The following is a 13,565-nucleotide window of genomic DNA, read 5'->3' on the forward strand; positions in this document are numbered from 1 at the left end:
AAAAAATTAATTTTTAAAATAAAATATTATTTTTTTTTATATTAACCATCAATCAATTGCAATAACATTTTTGCAAATGATACATCACACAAACACTGCAGCTGCATTACAACTGAAGCACAGCACAGGACAAAAAAACACTTCCTCACTGCATTACATATGCAGATTATGCAAGGGAAGGACAAGCCATATTACAGATTATCATCTTCACACTTGAAACAATCAACCATCAATGATCAACAATTTCAGAAAAAAAAAATCCCGAAACAACGATAAATCGATGAAAGCTCGGACAACACGATCCGTCGTACGCATCGATTCGTATACCTCATGTTGTAATAACTGAAGAGATCCAACACAAATGCATACCTTGCAAATATTCAAGTTCGACGGCCGAACATAAGAAGCCTCCGGAAGCCTCGGGGGATTTTCGGAGAGATTTCGCCTTCATTCCACTTCCTTCTGGAATGATTCTGTTCTTCACTCTCCGCCGGAGGCGTAGTCGCAACATCCATCACCGAAACTTGAGGCGAGAAGGATATCCTCCTTCTTTCGTCACCTTTCTCGTTAGTGTTCATGTCCGAGGATTTCAAGTTGTTTCCAGCTGCAGGAGGCGCAGCCTCGACACAATGATCGGAAGGAACAAGAAATTCTTTGAATTTCTTGTCATCCGAAGCATTTTTCGGAGATACGATGCTCGGTTCCTTCTTCTCGACTGACGTTACGGCGTGCAATACTTTAACAGCTCCGAATTCTTCAGTCCCATTCTTGTGTAGAGCTCCTTCAGCGCATTTAGATTCGTCGTCGCAAACCTTTTCTTGAATACCATTTTTGTCGATAGTATTGTTGCGCGAATGTTTAGCCTTCTCCGGCTTCTCGGGAGTCCCCTTTTTCTTCTTCATCAATGGAGTCGAAGCAGCCGGTGAACTCGCCTTGGATGTTGGTTTCCTATTCGGGACTTTGGTTTCGGTTGGCTTTCGCGGAGCTGAAAGGCGATCGATCGTCGAACTCTTCATCACAGGCCTGCGCTCCGTTTTAACAGGGGATCGAGGCTTGATCTGCTCGGTTTTTTTAGAGACAGAGCTGCTTTTCTTGCTCTCCTTCGACGACCTTTTCGTTGTTTCGGAAGTGACACCCTTAGCCGCGCTTCGTTCAGCTATTCTCCTTTGTCGCTGCAACAATAGCTCTTCTGTTTTCTTCCTCTTATCCTCGTCCTGAGTCGACAGAAACAAAATTAGATTCGATAATCCTTCGAACCGTTTGAGAAATGAAGAGAAAAGAAATTATACCTTCTCAGCTCTGCCTCGAGTCGCCGTGCTTCCATTGTTCGACATCTTGCTCCTCAATGGAATATCGGATTTGCTTCTTCCAAGATATCCGCCGGGAGCTTTAGCCTTTGGCTGTCTTCTGTCTACATCCGGCCCCGGCTTTTTCGTATTCCTTATACTGTTTTTATTACCACTTCCGCGTACCACAGCAGCGCCGGCATCGTCCTTTTGCTCTGTCCTTTGTAGAATTCCAGCAGTTTCGACAAGCGAAATATCTTTTCCGTAATCAATTTCCGGACTCCAACTCCGATTATCGGGATTGTGTCCGAGCATCATGTAGAGATCTTCCGGCTCTTTGTAATCACTTCGCTCGGTCTTCCCTTGCGAATTCTCTTCCTGCTCGTTAACTCTAACAATGTCCGAGACTGCAAGAATGTCTGTCTTATGTTGCGATATTCCATCCGAGAGTCGGGATTGAACCATAAATGAATCATCCAAGAGAACATCTCTCACATTTTCTCCATGTCGAAAACTGTTGCCGGAGGATCGATCCCCTTGAAAGATATTTTCATTCGTACGGCTGCTCGAACTCACCGGTACATCTGCCTTGCTTCCTACGATCCAATCTTCCTCTTTCGACAATTTAATAACAGCAGACTCGACGCCGAAATGATCATTCTGAATGTAGCATTCTCCTTCCATTCTCCGTGGAATCGCCAACGCTTCCTCGTCTTCGCCGCTCCTCCTAACACCGCGAAAACTTTCATCACCTTCAAATAGAACTCCGGTTTTCTCAGCTCCATTTCCGGTGAATCTTTCGGTTAGGATGAAACCATCGCTTCCATATTTCGGTTTATCAAACTTCCCGGAAGGTAGATTTTCCTCTTCGACGATCTTTCGGGCAGAGTACTCTTCATGATTTTGTATATTCGTCGAAGCTGTGTCCGCCATAGAATTCGATATTGAGTCCGAGTCCTGCATCAGCAGGTTTTGGAAGATATCCCAGTCCCCGCCTTTCCTTTCGCCAGCCACAGAATTTTTCTCGTCGTCGATATCATTCTTCGATTTACGATCACCTTTCTTGCTCCCGTCCCGTCCCTTGTTTCTCTCGGCAGTCAGTTGCTGCCGTCGCTTCAGCATCCCGACGGCAGCCTCCACCTGCTGTTTAAGAGCACCATCGTCTTCACCGGAAGAATCGCTGTCGGAAGTGCAGCTGCGATCTTCGTTTCTCCCCCCGGAAGTTATGTAATTTATGTTACGGATAACAACTTTTTTCGAGGAATGCCTGCCGAGCTTCTTGCCATGATCACGCTCCCGCGTAACGAGACTCAGTTCGTGCTCTTGCTCGTCGCTCGAATCACTCGGAGAGGTTGCTCCACGAGAATCTACGCTTTCATCATCGCTCTTACTCTGAGTTCGCGTGCGATTTCCCTGTTTCTTGTATCTTCGACGATTTTCGACATCCCTATCCGAATCCTGAAAATTCGCCGGCCATGGGTAATTCGAAGGCATGCTGCCTGGATAGACGTATCCCGGGTAAACCGGCATCTGAGGAAACATCTGCCCTCGAGCATTTTGCATATAAAGAGGATACTGCGGCCATGGCGCCATTTGAGGAATGACTCCTTCGGTCTGTTGCGCGTTGAATTCCATCGCCGATGCATTCTCTGTTCGTCTCATCATCATCATCATTGATGGAGCAATAGTGTTACGAATCTAATGATGAACATCGGCATTCGGAAATTGTAAACTTTTGGGTAACTAACAACGGAAACAGAGATATTTAGGCGTATACCTTCACTAGTATCTAAGCTTCCATGCCTCGTGATTGAGTCTGGCGTCGAACTTTTAGGTATTGAGTTCGGATGAAGCTCGTGGCTTTCCCCGGTGAGTATCGTTCCCGGAGCTCCCAAATACGACGCCTGCATTGCTGCAACTTCGTCCATCCAGATCTTATCGCTGTTCTTCTTATTGCAAAGCTCGATGAATCGCATGCAAGCCTCCCTAGAAACACGATGCATAGAAAAAATCGAATAAAAAGACGTCAAAATTGCTTATATCCATCTTATAAATTACGTGACGTGTTTTTTAAAATATTGCACAAAATCCACTAAAAAAAGATCGCTTGTATTTTCGAAAATATTGCACAAAATCCCTTAAATGGATTCGGTGTAGTTTTTTCTAAAATACAAGAGAGTTTGATGCGATCTTTAAATCACGAAGAGAATGATACATACTTTCCAAACCAGTTTTACCTAAAAAGATTTACAAGAACTCAAAAATCATCATCGATCGAAACTAAGAGAAATTGATTCATACTTTAGACGAAGAGCTTGGAAATAGTCGCTGAAAGATACGAGGTCGTATAATTCATCGAGCTCGAATCCGGCAACCAAAGCGCGAGCATAGGCCATAGCTTGCTCTTTCTTGAGCATGGCTTTTCGGGATTCAAGAACACGTTGAAGATGCATCCTGTCGACGACAATGCAGAGTTATTGCAGCAACCAATCGTAGTTTCATTAATCAAAACAAAACAAATTCGATTCGACAAAGGATTTTACTTGTGATTCTCCTCTGCTTCGCCGTTGGATTCGGATTTCGACTGATGGTAAGAAAATGTTCACACCAAAGTTAAATCTTTCCATCGAAGTTGTGGATCAAACACAAATCTAAATAACACAGCATTTGTAGCATTTGAGAATTACCTTAGAGTGACTGCCGCCGGAGGCATTGCCTGTTAATTGATAATAATATACATAAAAAAAAAAAAAGTAATATAACACAGATATATATATATATATATATTTGTCTACAATATAAAACGAATCACAAGACAACAACAATAATGTACATAAATTTGAAGGCAAATCAACGAACAAACCGTGATCGTTTGAAATCTCGATCTGATCAATCTCCCTCTCGATGGAGACGAATCTTTCAAGAACTTCTGGTGTGCTGACAAACCTCACAAACCTTAACATTCACGAAACATGGTATCAGATCAAATCAAAACGACAGCACAGAATGTAGTATTGATCGAACGAATGTACCTTTGGAGAGTGGCTTTGGAGAACCATGGAGAGTTGTCGGAAGGGGGTTTGAGAGTAATCGAATAGCCCCCTTTCGAAATCTCATCTTTCGCAGATTTGAGGTGGGAAAGAAATGGCTCCAACAGCCCTGATGCAATTTTCTCACTCTTCTTCCCACAAAAGATCACCAGATCACACCTTCAATTTCAAATTAATATAAAATCCCTAAATTAATTTAATCTAAGAATCGAGGATGAAAAGAAAAAAAGATTGTAAATATTACCTGGTTCTTGTGGGTGTCAATTGAAACAAGGCGTAATCGAGGAGGGCTCGAGAATCAATAGCCATTTTTACAAAAAGCCCAGAAATGGAATAGAAGCGAAAGCTAACGAGCTATATATATATATATAAATCAAGATTCTCGAATCCCACCAAGAACAGTACACCACCATGGATGAATGAATATATAAAAAAATGCTCTCACGTGAAGAAATCAGAAATGAGAAATCAGAGGGGGGTTTCATCAGTTGAGATTATTTGTAATGATAGCCATTGTTGTTGGTTGCTTTGGAAATGGGAATGGAGATGGGAATGGGAGGCAGGTCAGATCACTCATAGCTGCGTGTAGTGTGAGAAGATCTCTGGTTTGCTTGGCTTGGCTGTCACTCTCACTCTTGCTCTCACTCTGACAAGAGAGGGAAGGAGAGAAGAAGGGCAATGGGGTTCTAACCAGAATAGAATAGTGCCTGCAGCCATGGGAGGGGTGGGGAGGATTAATCTTAAGGGGGAATGAAGAAGAAGAAGAAGTAATTAATCAATGGGTTGGTGATGGAGATAAGAGATTAATGTTAGGTGCAAAGAGAGAGGGGTCGCATGTCCTCACGGTGGATGACAAGTAGCAATCAAGAGAGAGAGAAAAAAAATATAAAAAAAAAAAAAAGAAAAAGAGAGGATAATTAATAAATATATAAATATTTTGTAGTAAAAATAATTAAAGTATACCCCAAAACACTATATGGTCCTAAAATGATTTATTCTTACACTGTCAGATCATTTTTTTTACATTTTACCTTAATGAAGGTATAAACGGGTGTCTTTAGATATTCTATCGGGTTGTGAAAATAGTGTATTTATTGAAGGCCAGCTTACATTCGGCGATGGAATATGAATCATCCTTAGGAATCGTAGAGCCTCCCTGATTCATTAGCCTTCTATAGGTAGATTTGCCTTGACGAACACTTTGAGAAGATACATTTAAGGGTGTCATCGTTTGTAAGATTTGTGCAAAATTTTACTATTTATTTAATTTTTTTTCTTCCAAAAATATCAAATCAAATACCTATTTTTCATTTTTTATATTATACTAAAAATCAATTTTACATTCAAAACATCACATCAACGCCTATTTATATCACATCGTACAACTATTCAAATTCAAAATTTTTACTGTTCAAATCCCAATTCAAAATTCAAACCACCAAAGAAGTTAACGCTCCCACACTCTCTCCCTTATTGAACTTTTCATTATATCCCAATTTATTTTTTACATATCTAATTTTATATTAAAGATACTTTTTTTTTAGTTTGGGTGCCTCATAATTTTGACGGATGGAGAATATTATTTTATTATATTTTTTTTTCATCATGCTAAGTTACACTTTTTATTTTTGGACATCAATTTACAAAAGTTATATTTTATTTTAATAATTATCTATTTTACTATTCGTTACAAATACCATTTCGATCATACTTATTTATACAAATATCATTTTATTACAAATAAGGTTAAATGACAAATTTGTCTTTTAACCTAAAAATTCATCAATACAATATTTCTTAAATTTTCGTGACAAAAGTAAATGTAATCTTTTCCTGTGAATTAAAAAAAAGTATTAAACTAAGTGGTTTAACTCTATTTGTTGGTTGAGTTTAATTTTGGAATTTTAAGTTTAAATAGTAAAAGAAAAAAAATTAAAATAAAATAATTATTTAACAAAATATAAAATGCTATCGCTATAAAATTTTGAATATAAAATTAATTTTTATAAAGAATAAAAATTTAATTAAAAACCTACAAACGTACGTAACCTTGATTCTTGAATAATGGGCTTAATTAGGTGGTTAAATAGTGACAATCCGCCGGTAATGACATATGACTAAATTCCCAACGCCAATAGGATATTTTATTAATTTAATTTGGGTCCATTTTATATGATTATCTAAACTATAATTGCAAGTTGCAACCACCTTTACGATGGTAATAATAATAATAATTAATACTTCTTTTTTTCTTTTTTTTTTTTTTTTTTTTTTCCGAGTAAAGTATTGTTGAAAGCTGTGTTTTGAAAAATTGCAATTGAAAAATAGTATTGAAAAAATAGAACAAATATGGAATATTACATTTTATTTTGCAATTTAATACTTATTTTTCACTATAGTTTAAATTACTTTTTTTTATCATTGGTTATAGTAATCACCTTCAATACATTACATTTACTATTTTACAAGAGTTATACTAATTTATTTATTTTTATATATTTTTATTATATAATATATATAAACTATTTATTTACTTATACGTATTTCTATATATTTTTATATAATATTATATTAAATTTTTAAATTTTAATCTATATAAATTTCAATATATAATTTACTATTTTAAAAATTGAAATTATTCAAATAAGTTAATATATATTAGATAATTTCAGTTAATTTTAAAATTTTTTTAATAATATTTAATAATTTTTTAAATTTTTCTTTGGAAGGTAATCAATTTTTTAAAAAAATAATAAATAATGAATAACGGTACATGTGACTATAAGATATGCTCTCAAATTAAATTCAACCAACAAATTTTTGAATCAAACAAGTTAATTTATTTAATATTAAAATATTATTGTTTGATAGAAAAATATTTTGCATTGTATCCACTATACTTTAGAATTTTCAGAATATAAAAATTTAGTTCGAACCTAAATCTGAATTTTATTTTTTTATTGTTATATTTTTGTATTTAACAAGAAGATTATATGAGTCACTGTTAAAAAAATTATATATATATAAAATAAATAAAAGTATAATGCTCACTTATGTTCAAACCAATAATAAAACACTCCCTTGCTCTTTGGTCGCGAGAATGAAACCCATAGATATGATTTTAATTAGTGTATTTATTTTTAATAATTTGTATCGAATAGAATTGTTATAAAAATATAAAAAGATAGATACACTTTTTTATATATTATCATAAAGTTACAAAATTGTGGATAGAGACATTGATTGATGAAGATCGAGCCTCGAGTGAAGTTGTAAAGCCAATGTTCTAAGGTTCATCCTAGCTCGACTTCCGGTAAAGTCTCTCCTCCGATTCAAATCCATTTCCAAGTCATGGAGCCACACCATTTCGACTCGGGACTTTGCCCTCATGCATCGCAATCTATCCAAGAATTCATTTCATTGTCACGTCTAGACATATTTGTTTCTCGGAACTGCTCTTAGAATCGGAGAACGATGAAGTGAACCATTGTTCGACCTCAAACTCAAATGCTATTCATTCGAAATCTATACATGGCAATGCTGCGACGGCCTAATACTCATGTCCTCGACTTATAACATCCGAAAGCCCTTTTTGGCTCTCTGCAATCCCTCAACTAGAACGGTTACAAATTTGGGGTTCCCTCTTGAGCGCCGTGACTTCTTCTTCGTACGTCGCATCCATTTTGATCCATTATCGAATGATTAAAAAATATTAATCGCCACGAAGAAAAAATACGCCGTTTTTGACAACAAAAACCGGAGTTGGAACGAGCCGAAGAAGGTTGAGATTACGGACATTGGAGCTGATTTTAAGAGCTTCCCTTCGGATGGCGATATGATCTGTTGGAGCAATAAAGTCATCAAAACAGGGAGAATCGATAGTTATAATATCAAAATAATTTTTTATAGTCCGAGACACGACAAATTCTATAAACTTCTTTTACGGTGTAAGGGGAAGATTCAGAAACAAGAATGCTTTACATTATCGTATTGTCGATTCTCCACCGGGCCAATTCTGCATGATAATTTGCGACGTTTTTACTAACAAGATCCGCGTTGTGTGGAAGAAAACCGGCGGCAAATGGATGGAGATCGACGATTTTCAAATTCCGTGGGAGATATGTCGTTCGAAGATGTACCTGACCCACGATGGAGAGCTTATATTTCGAGCTGCTGCGGAATTTTTTTATAGTCCATCATTTGATCGAGAGAAATGATAGGTTGGTTTATAAGCCAAATCGTAACTATTATTGTTCGTGTTTTTTGTTTAGATGCATAGATAATCTTTTCTTCGTCGGTACCTCTTGAGATAGGTTTAGTTTATGTTCGTTCGTTTGTTTTAAATTTGTTTATTTTTAGTTGGAATATTAATTTGATCCATTTTTTTTGAAAAATAGTGACGTTTGAAATCGAATTATTTTATGTTGGTTGCGGAAAATATTGTCTTTTTATTAATATATAAATATATTTTTATATATTCAAAATAATTCATTTATTTTTTATAAAATTAATTTATAAATAAATTAATCAATTTTATATTAGATATTTAAATACATATTATTGTAACCTTTAAATGTCATATATATTTAAAGATACAAACACATTGGTATATATGTGTACTTTTACTAATATGAAAAAATCAACATATTTATACGTTTATTTTATTTTTTTTTTTATTGTAAAGCATGCATTACATGTACACTGATTCTAATAACTCCAATTAATATATGAAATCTCTTATTTTAATTAGAAAATAAAAATTCTTAGACATTTTATCATGCATATTTGTCGGTCGATCAAAATTTTTATATATAAAATTATATTTTCTTAATATAACTAATAATAAATTATTGAAATACCTAAAAAATGATAAATATACTTGATTAAAATATAAAATAATACTATTATAACTAATTTTATTTATCTACCATTTTATTATTTCTATTTAATATATAATAATTAATTTACCACTACTTTTCTATTACTTTAATTTATTTATTTTTAATCAAATTATTTAATAAATTTTCTATCTACTTAACTTCATCACTTATTAATCAATTATTTATCATATTCTATCTTACTGTTTGTTTACGTATTCGACGGAAAGAGTAACTAATAAATTTAGTCCAAAAATAGCTTCTTTCCTATGCAATCCTTCTTCCCTCTCCTACATCTTATACGGTTTAACTATTTCTTTTTATTATTTTTTTTCAATTTAATAAATGCCGAGCATATTTTTGTCCTCTTTTAAAAAAAACAAAAAAAAAAATAAAAATTCAGATAAATTTGAAAAAAATATATATAACAAAAAAATCGAAACGACCATTATAGTTCCAAATCTTTGTTTAAGATATTAATTAATCAAATCTGGCCCCACTCTATTTAAATTTGATCCAACAATATAAAACAACCACAATATAAACAACAATAATGATCGTGCCTAAAATGAAACAAATTGTAAATTTAAAAAATAAATAAATAAAAAATAATAATAATTCAGATTGAAAGTTAGATACTTGTGCTACCACTAAAGAAGAGATTATCTACATATATGAACAAATGGCATGGACCAAATGTACCATCTGGCCTCGAAATTTCTCTACTCTCTTTTTCAATCAAATTATAGATCGTGAAAATATAAGGGGGGCCGTAACAATCACAGGTGAATATAAGCTCTTTATCTTCAGTCAAGTGCATTTCCGAATGACACTCCATCACCGGAACCGGCACGTCGTTGAACTCCATCCATTCGCCGCCGGCTTTTTTCCACACTACACGGGCCTTGTCAAAATTATCGGCAAGTATCATGCAAAATTGACCAGGTGGAGAATGAACTAGTCTACAGTCGAATATCAATCGCCCTATATCGTAAAAAAATTTACAGAACTTGTCGTGCTTGAAGTCAAAGAGAAGTATTTCAATAGTATAACTATGTTCTTCTTCAACTTGAGAAATCCAACAGATATGACCATCCAAAGGGAAGCTTTTAATGTCCTCTCCAATGGTTATTTTCACTTCTTTCAACTCACTCCAACGCCCGCTTTTGTTGCTAAACACTGCATATGTTTCCAAATCAGTGACTAGTATTTTATAATCTTTCGATAAGGAATCGAAATTGATGCCGCATGTGAATATATACTCGGGAGATGGAAAAGGAAACCCTAAATTTGTATACGTTTTGGCCGATTGATTCCAGAGGGCGACAAACATGTTTCCACTGGAATCATAATTAGATAAGAGTAGTAGGCCGTCGCAACATTGCCACACAATGTAACCATTTATTTTGTGATCCCAGAATGGCTTCAATTCATTGTTTTTCAACTCCAAAAGGTTAGAGAAGTCCCAGAAAAGAAACTTCTTTCGAGAGGGAAACAATGAATTCTTGGATCGACGAAGATGTGCAATGGCGAAGTCTCGATTAGAGATGGTGTGGTTCCATGACTCGGAGACAGATTTTAGTCGGAGGAGAGATTTGACGGGTAGTCGGAAGAGAATGAGTTCTAGAACATCGGCAGAGACAACTTCACATGATGCACGATTTTCATCTATAATGTTCTTCGCTGCTGCCATCGCCATGAACAGAGAATGTTTGAGATGAGAAAAAATAGTAAATTAGGGTTATAATCATTCAATATTTATATCACTAAATTTCGATAAACACTAATTAAATTCAAATTTGAATTCTATTAAAGTAAAAATAAAATAATCATATTTTTGTTATTTGTTTGATTTTTTTGCTAAAATATAAATATTTTAATATTTGTATATAAAATACTGTTACTATATTGATTGAATTGAGACGAAAAAAATAATATTTAAATCTATTTGATTCGATTTTTTTGGCCACGTGTAGACATGGAATAAGAAAAATGTAAAGGAATAAAATAAAATTTACACAGGGCTACCTCAATGATACATTCACATACACAATACAATACACATAACACATATAGACATATTAAGGATCACTTTACCAGGAATGATGTCCGAATCCTGCAAACAATAATCAGTCATTGCTGATTGATCATCTCCTCCGGTAATGTAGGCGTCGAACAAGTGGCGCTCGCCTCCACCGGAGTTTCAGCTATCCGGGCTTCAGATTTCTCGTTGGAGTAACTGCCAACAAACAAGAATTCTCAATGTACTGATTCAGACAAAGTTCGCGCTATGTAGTGTTTGGCTAGAAATAGTTGAAGAAAAGTTTTCGAGAAAAAACACTAATACATCAAACCAAACAAAATTGTTGTTTCACGACATTATGTGTAATAAGTAGCAATGTCCGGGCGAAAGTAATAGTAACTATATAGGGATTTAAGACATACGTTGACAGGATCGTGACCCATATGAGTTCCACACAATCGACCCAAAGAAGCCTTTGCTCGACTGGGATTACGCCGTATGTTATCAAATGAGCAAAGGGCCATAGCTTCCATCCTGCCTGAAAACAATTAGTGAGGAAGACTTTATTTACAGGCACGTACTCTATCGTAAATCTGTTAATAAAGTTATAAATCTAACATTCAACTGATTCTAGACATGAATCGAACAAGAGTTTGAGTTCTTACAGTTAACATGGGCCAAAAGGTTGCCTTCAACTCGCCAAACACCGTGGCAGGTGATTCAAGTCGCAAGAATCCTAGAAGGGTGTAGTAAATGCTGTTCCAAACTGCCGACCAGGCTGTCTGATCGAAGGCTACTTTAACAGGAACCACCCACCAATCGTGGAAAGGGAATAAAGCCTAAGTGCGAAGCATAGACAAGATTTTCCGGGATCAGATTTTAGACAACCAAAATAGAAAAAGATTAAGACATTTAACTGCAATAATACCTCGCAGAACTGGTAGTAATAATGAGAAAGAGATCCGTGCAACATAAAGCCGACCAGCCCTGATCGAGCCATACGAGCACGATCAAACTCAAACAGAGGCTTACCCTCATAGCACTGCAAATTATGAGACAGAGACATCGACAACTAACATTAGGCCATATTCGATCGAAACATTGGTTGCAAAGTAGGATATCAATCATTACCTGTGCTATCCAATCCCCGAGGGAATAAACTACCCCACTTATTACCATTTTCGCCAAGACCGGATTCGTTTTCAGAGCTTCCTCGTATGCACTCCAATTGTGCTGCGGGGCGTATCTTAATATTTCGTACAACGTCCATCCCTACATTTTTTAAGCATATGTTCTTAACTTAAAAACTCATTTTTGATATTCAGGTTCATCATTGATAGGCCAAATTTCTGTATAATTCGACTAAGGATAGAAAATGTTCGTAATTCACATGCTAATTAGTTTTCCTTTATTCAATTAACATTGCTAAGACTAACTTTCACAATCAAGAAATCGAAACATTGTCCTCGTACATGCAAAAATTAGATTCAAATTTAAACAAGTCAACCCAAAATCTCCAAAAATGTTCAGTTATAGAGACAATAGGATTTAGATCATTCAATTGAAACTGAATCCAGAGAATAAATCCCGAAATCAGATTCAACCATTTTAACCTAGAATCGAAAATCCCCAAATATTTTAGCCAAGCAACAAGAACAGTATATACAATAAAACTCACATGCCAATAATCCTGATCAATTGTGAGGAGCTTCGTTATTGCGAAAGAGCCAGCCGCCAGTGCAATTGCAGCATTGATTGTCCGATCGACGAGCCTCTCGATTTCCGGCCGGCGACTCTCTTCGTCTACGGCGGAAGCAGCAGCGGAGGAGAACCCAGCGGCGCCTTCAAACGACAGCATCCCAGATGCCTCGGCCCCAAAGCCTCCCACCGCCGGCTCCACCTCCGTCGCATCAGATTCCATTTCCATCAAAACGACACCGTCCGGATGGTCCACTCTATCGTCGCTCTGCACAGGGATGACGTCATGCCCGTCCGCAACTGCGCCGGTGAGATGAAACTGTCTGTGGTTAGTTTTCGAGAAGATTCGGGCGGTGGGGGCGAGGAAAGGGTGGGGGATGCTGGGCCTGGGCTTGGAGAGGGAAAGGAGAGATTGAAGAGAGATGGCCGCCATGGATGGTGGCGCCGGCGATCGGAACCCACCCTCTCTGTTTCCTCTGGTTACGTTGAATTTATTTCTGAGGGGCAAAAGTAGGTTTGGGTGACGGGCGGTGAGAGTAGCAGTTTTAGATGACAGGCGGTTTTGATTGGCCCATGGGAAAGAGTAGGTGGTCTCGGAGCATGGTCTATTCTCCATTATTTGTGGGCCCAC

At 36.2% G+C, this 13,565-nt stretch overlaps 3 protein-coding genes across 6 annotated transcripts; all 3 read right to left on the bottom strand.

Moving 5' to 3' along the window:
- Positions 1-127: 127 nt before the first annotated feature.
- Positions 128-5,130, bottom strand: LOC127262557 (COP1-interacting protein 7). Its single transcript, XM_051291288.1, has 9 exons — positions 4,581-5,130; positions 4,319-4,495; positions 4,150-4,241; positions 3,974-4,002; positions 3,830-3,870; positions 3,588-3,740; positions 3,064-3,272; positions 1,290-2,935; positions 128-1,214 (listed from the first exon to the last, which is right to left on the bottom strand). The coding sequence occupies exons 1-9, from the start codon at positions 4,643-4,645 to the stop codon at positions 381-383; spliced, it is 3,246 nt and encodes a 1,081-aa protein (XP_051147245.1). The 5' UTR covers positions 4,646-5,130; the 3' UTR covers positions 128-380.
- Positions 5,131-9,844: 4,714 nt separating this feature from the next.
- Positions 9,845-10,906, bottom strand: LOC127262326 (uncharacterized). Its single transcript, XM_051290970.1, has one exon. It carries the CDS (start codon positions 10,904-10,906, stop codon positions 9,845-9,847), a length of 1,062 nt encoding a protein of 353 aa, XP_051146927.1.
- On the bottom strand, positions 10,151-13,565 carry LOC127262358 (uncharacterized). Of its 4 annotated transcripts, none has more exons than XM_051291010.1 (7): positions 12,915-13,565; positions 12,368-12,508; positions 12,165-12,278; positions 11,902-12,075; positions 11,659-11,774; positions 11,311-11,452; positions 10,151-10,392 (listed from the first exon to the last, which is right to left on the bottom strand). In XM_051291010.1, exons 1-6 carry the CDS (start codon positions 13,548-13,550, stop codon positions 11,347-11,349), a joined length of 1,287 nt encoding a protein of 428 aa, XP_051146967.1. In that variant the 5' UTR covers positions 13,551-13,565; the 3' UTR covers positions 10,151-10,392; positions 11,311-11,346. The 4 variants fall into 4 exon arrangements, with proteins under 4 accessions (XP_051146967.1, XP_051146966.1, XP_051146965.1 ...); XM_051291009.1 differs by lacking the exon at positions 10,151-10,392 and adding an exon at positions 10,484-10,896; XM_051291008.1 differs by lacking the exon at positions 10,151-10,392 and adding an exon at positions 10,484-10,899.

Source organism: Andrographis paniculata, unplaced genomic scaffold (assembly GCF_009805555.1).
Source record: "Andrographis paniculata isolate CXL003 unplaced genomic scaffold, ASM980555v1 Contig65END, whole genome shotgun sequence".
Classification (NCBI taxonomy): Eukaryota; Viridiplantae; Streptophyta; class Magnoliopsida; order Lamiales; family Acanthaceae; genus Andrographis; species Andrographis paniculata.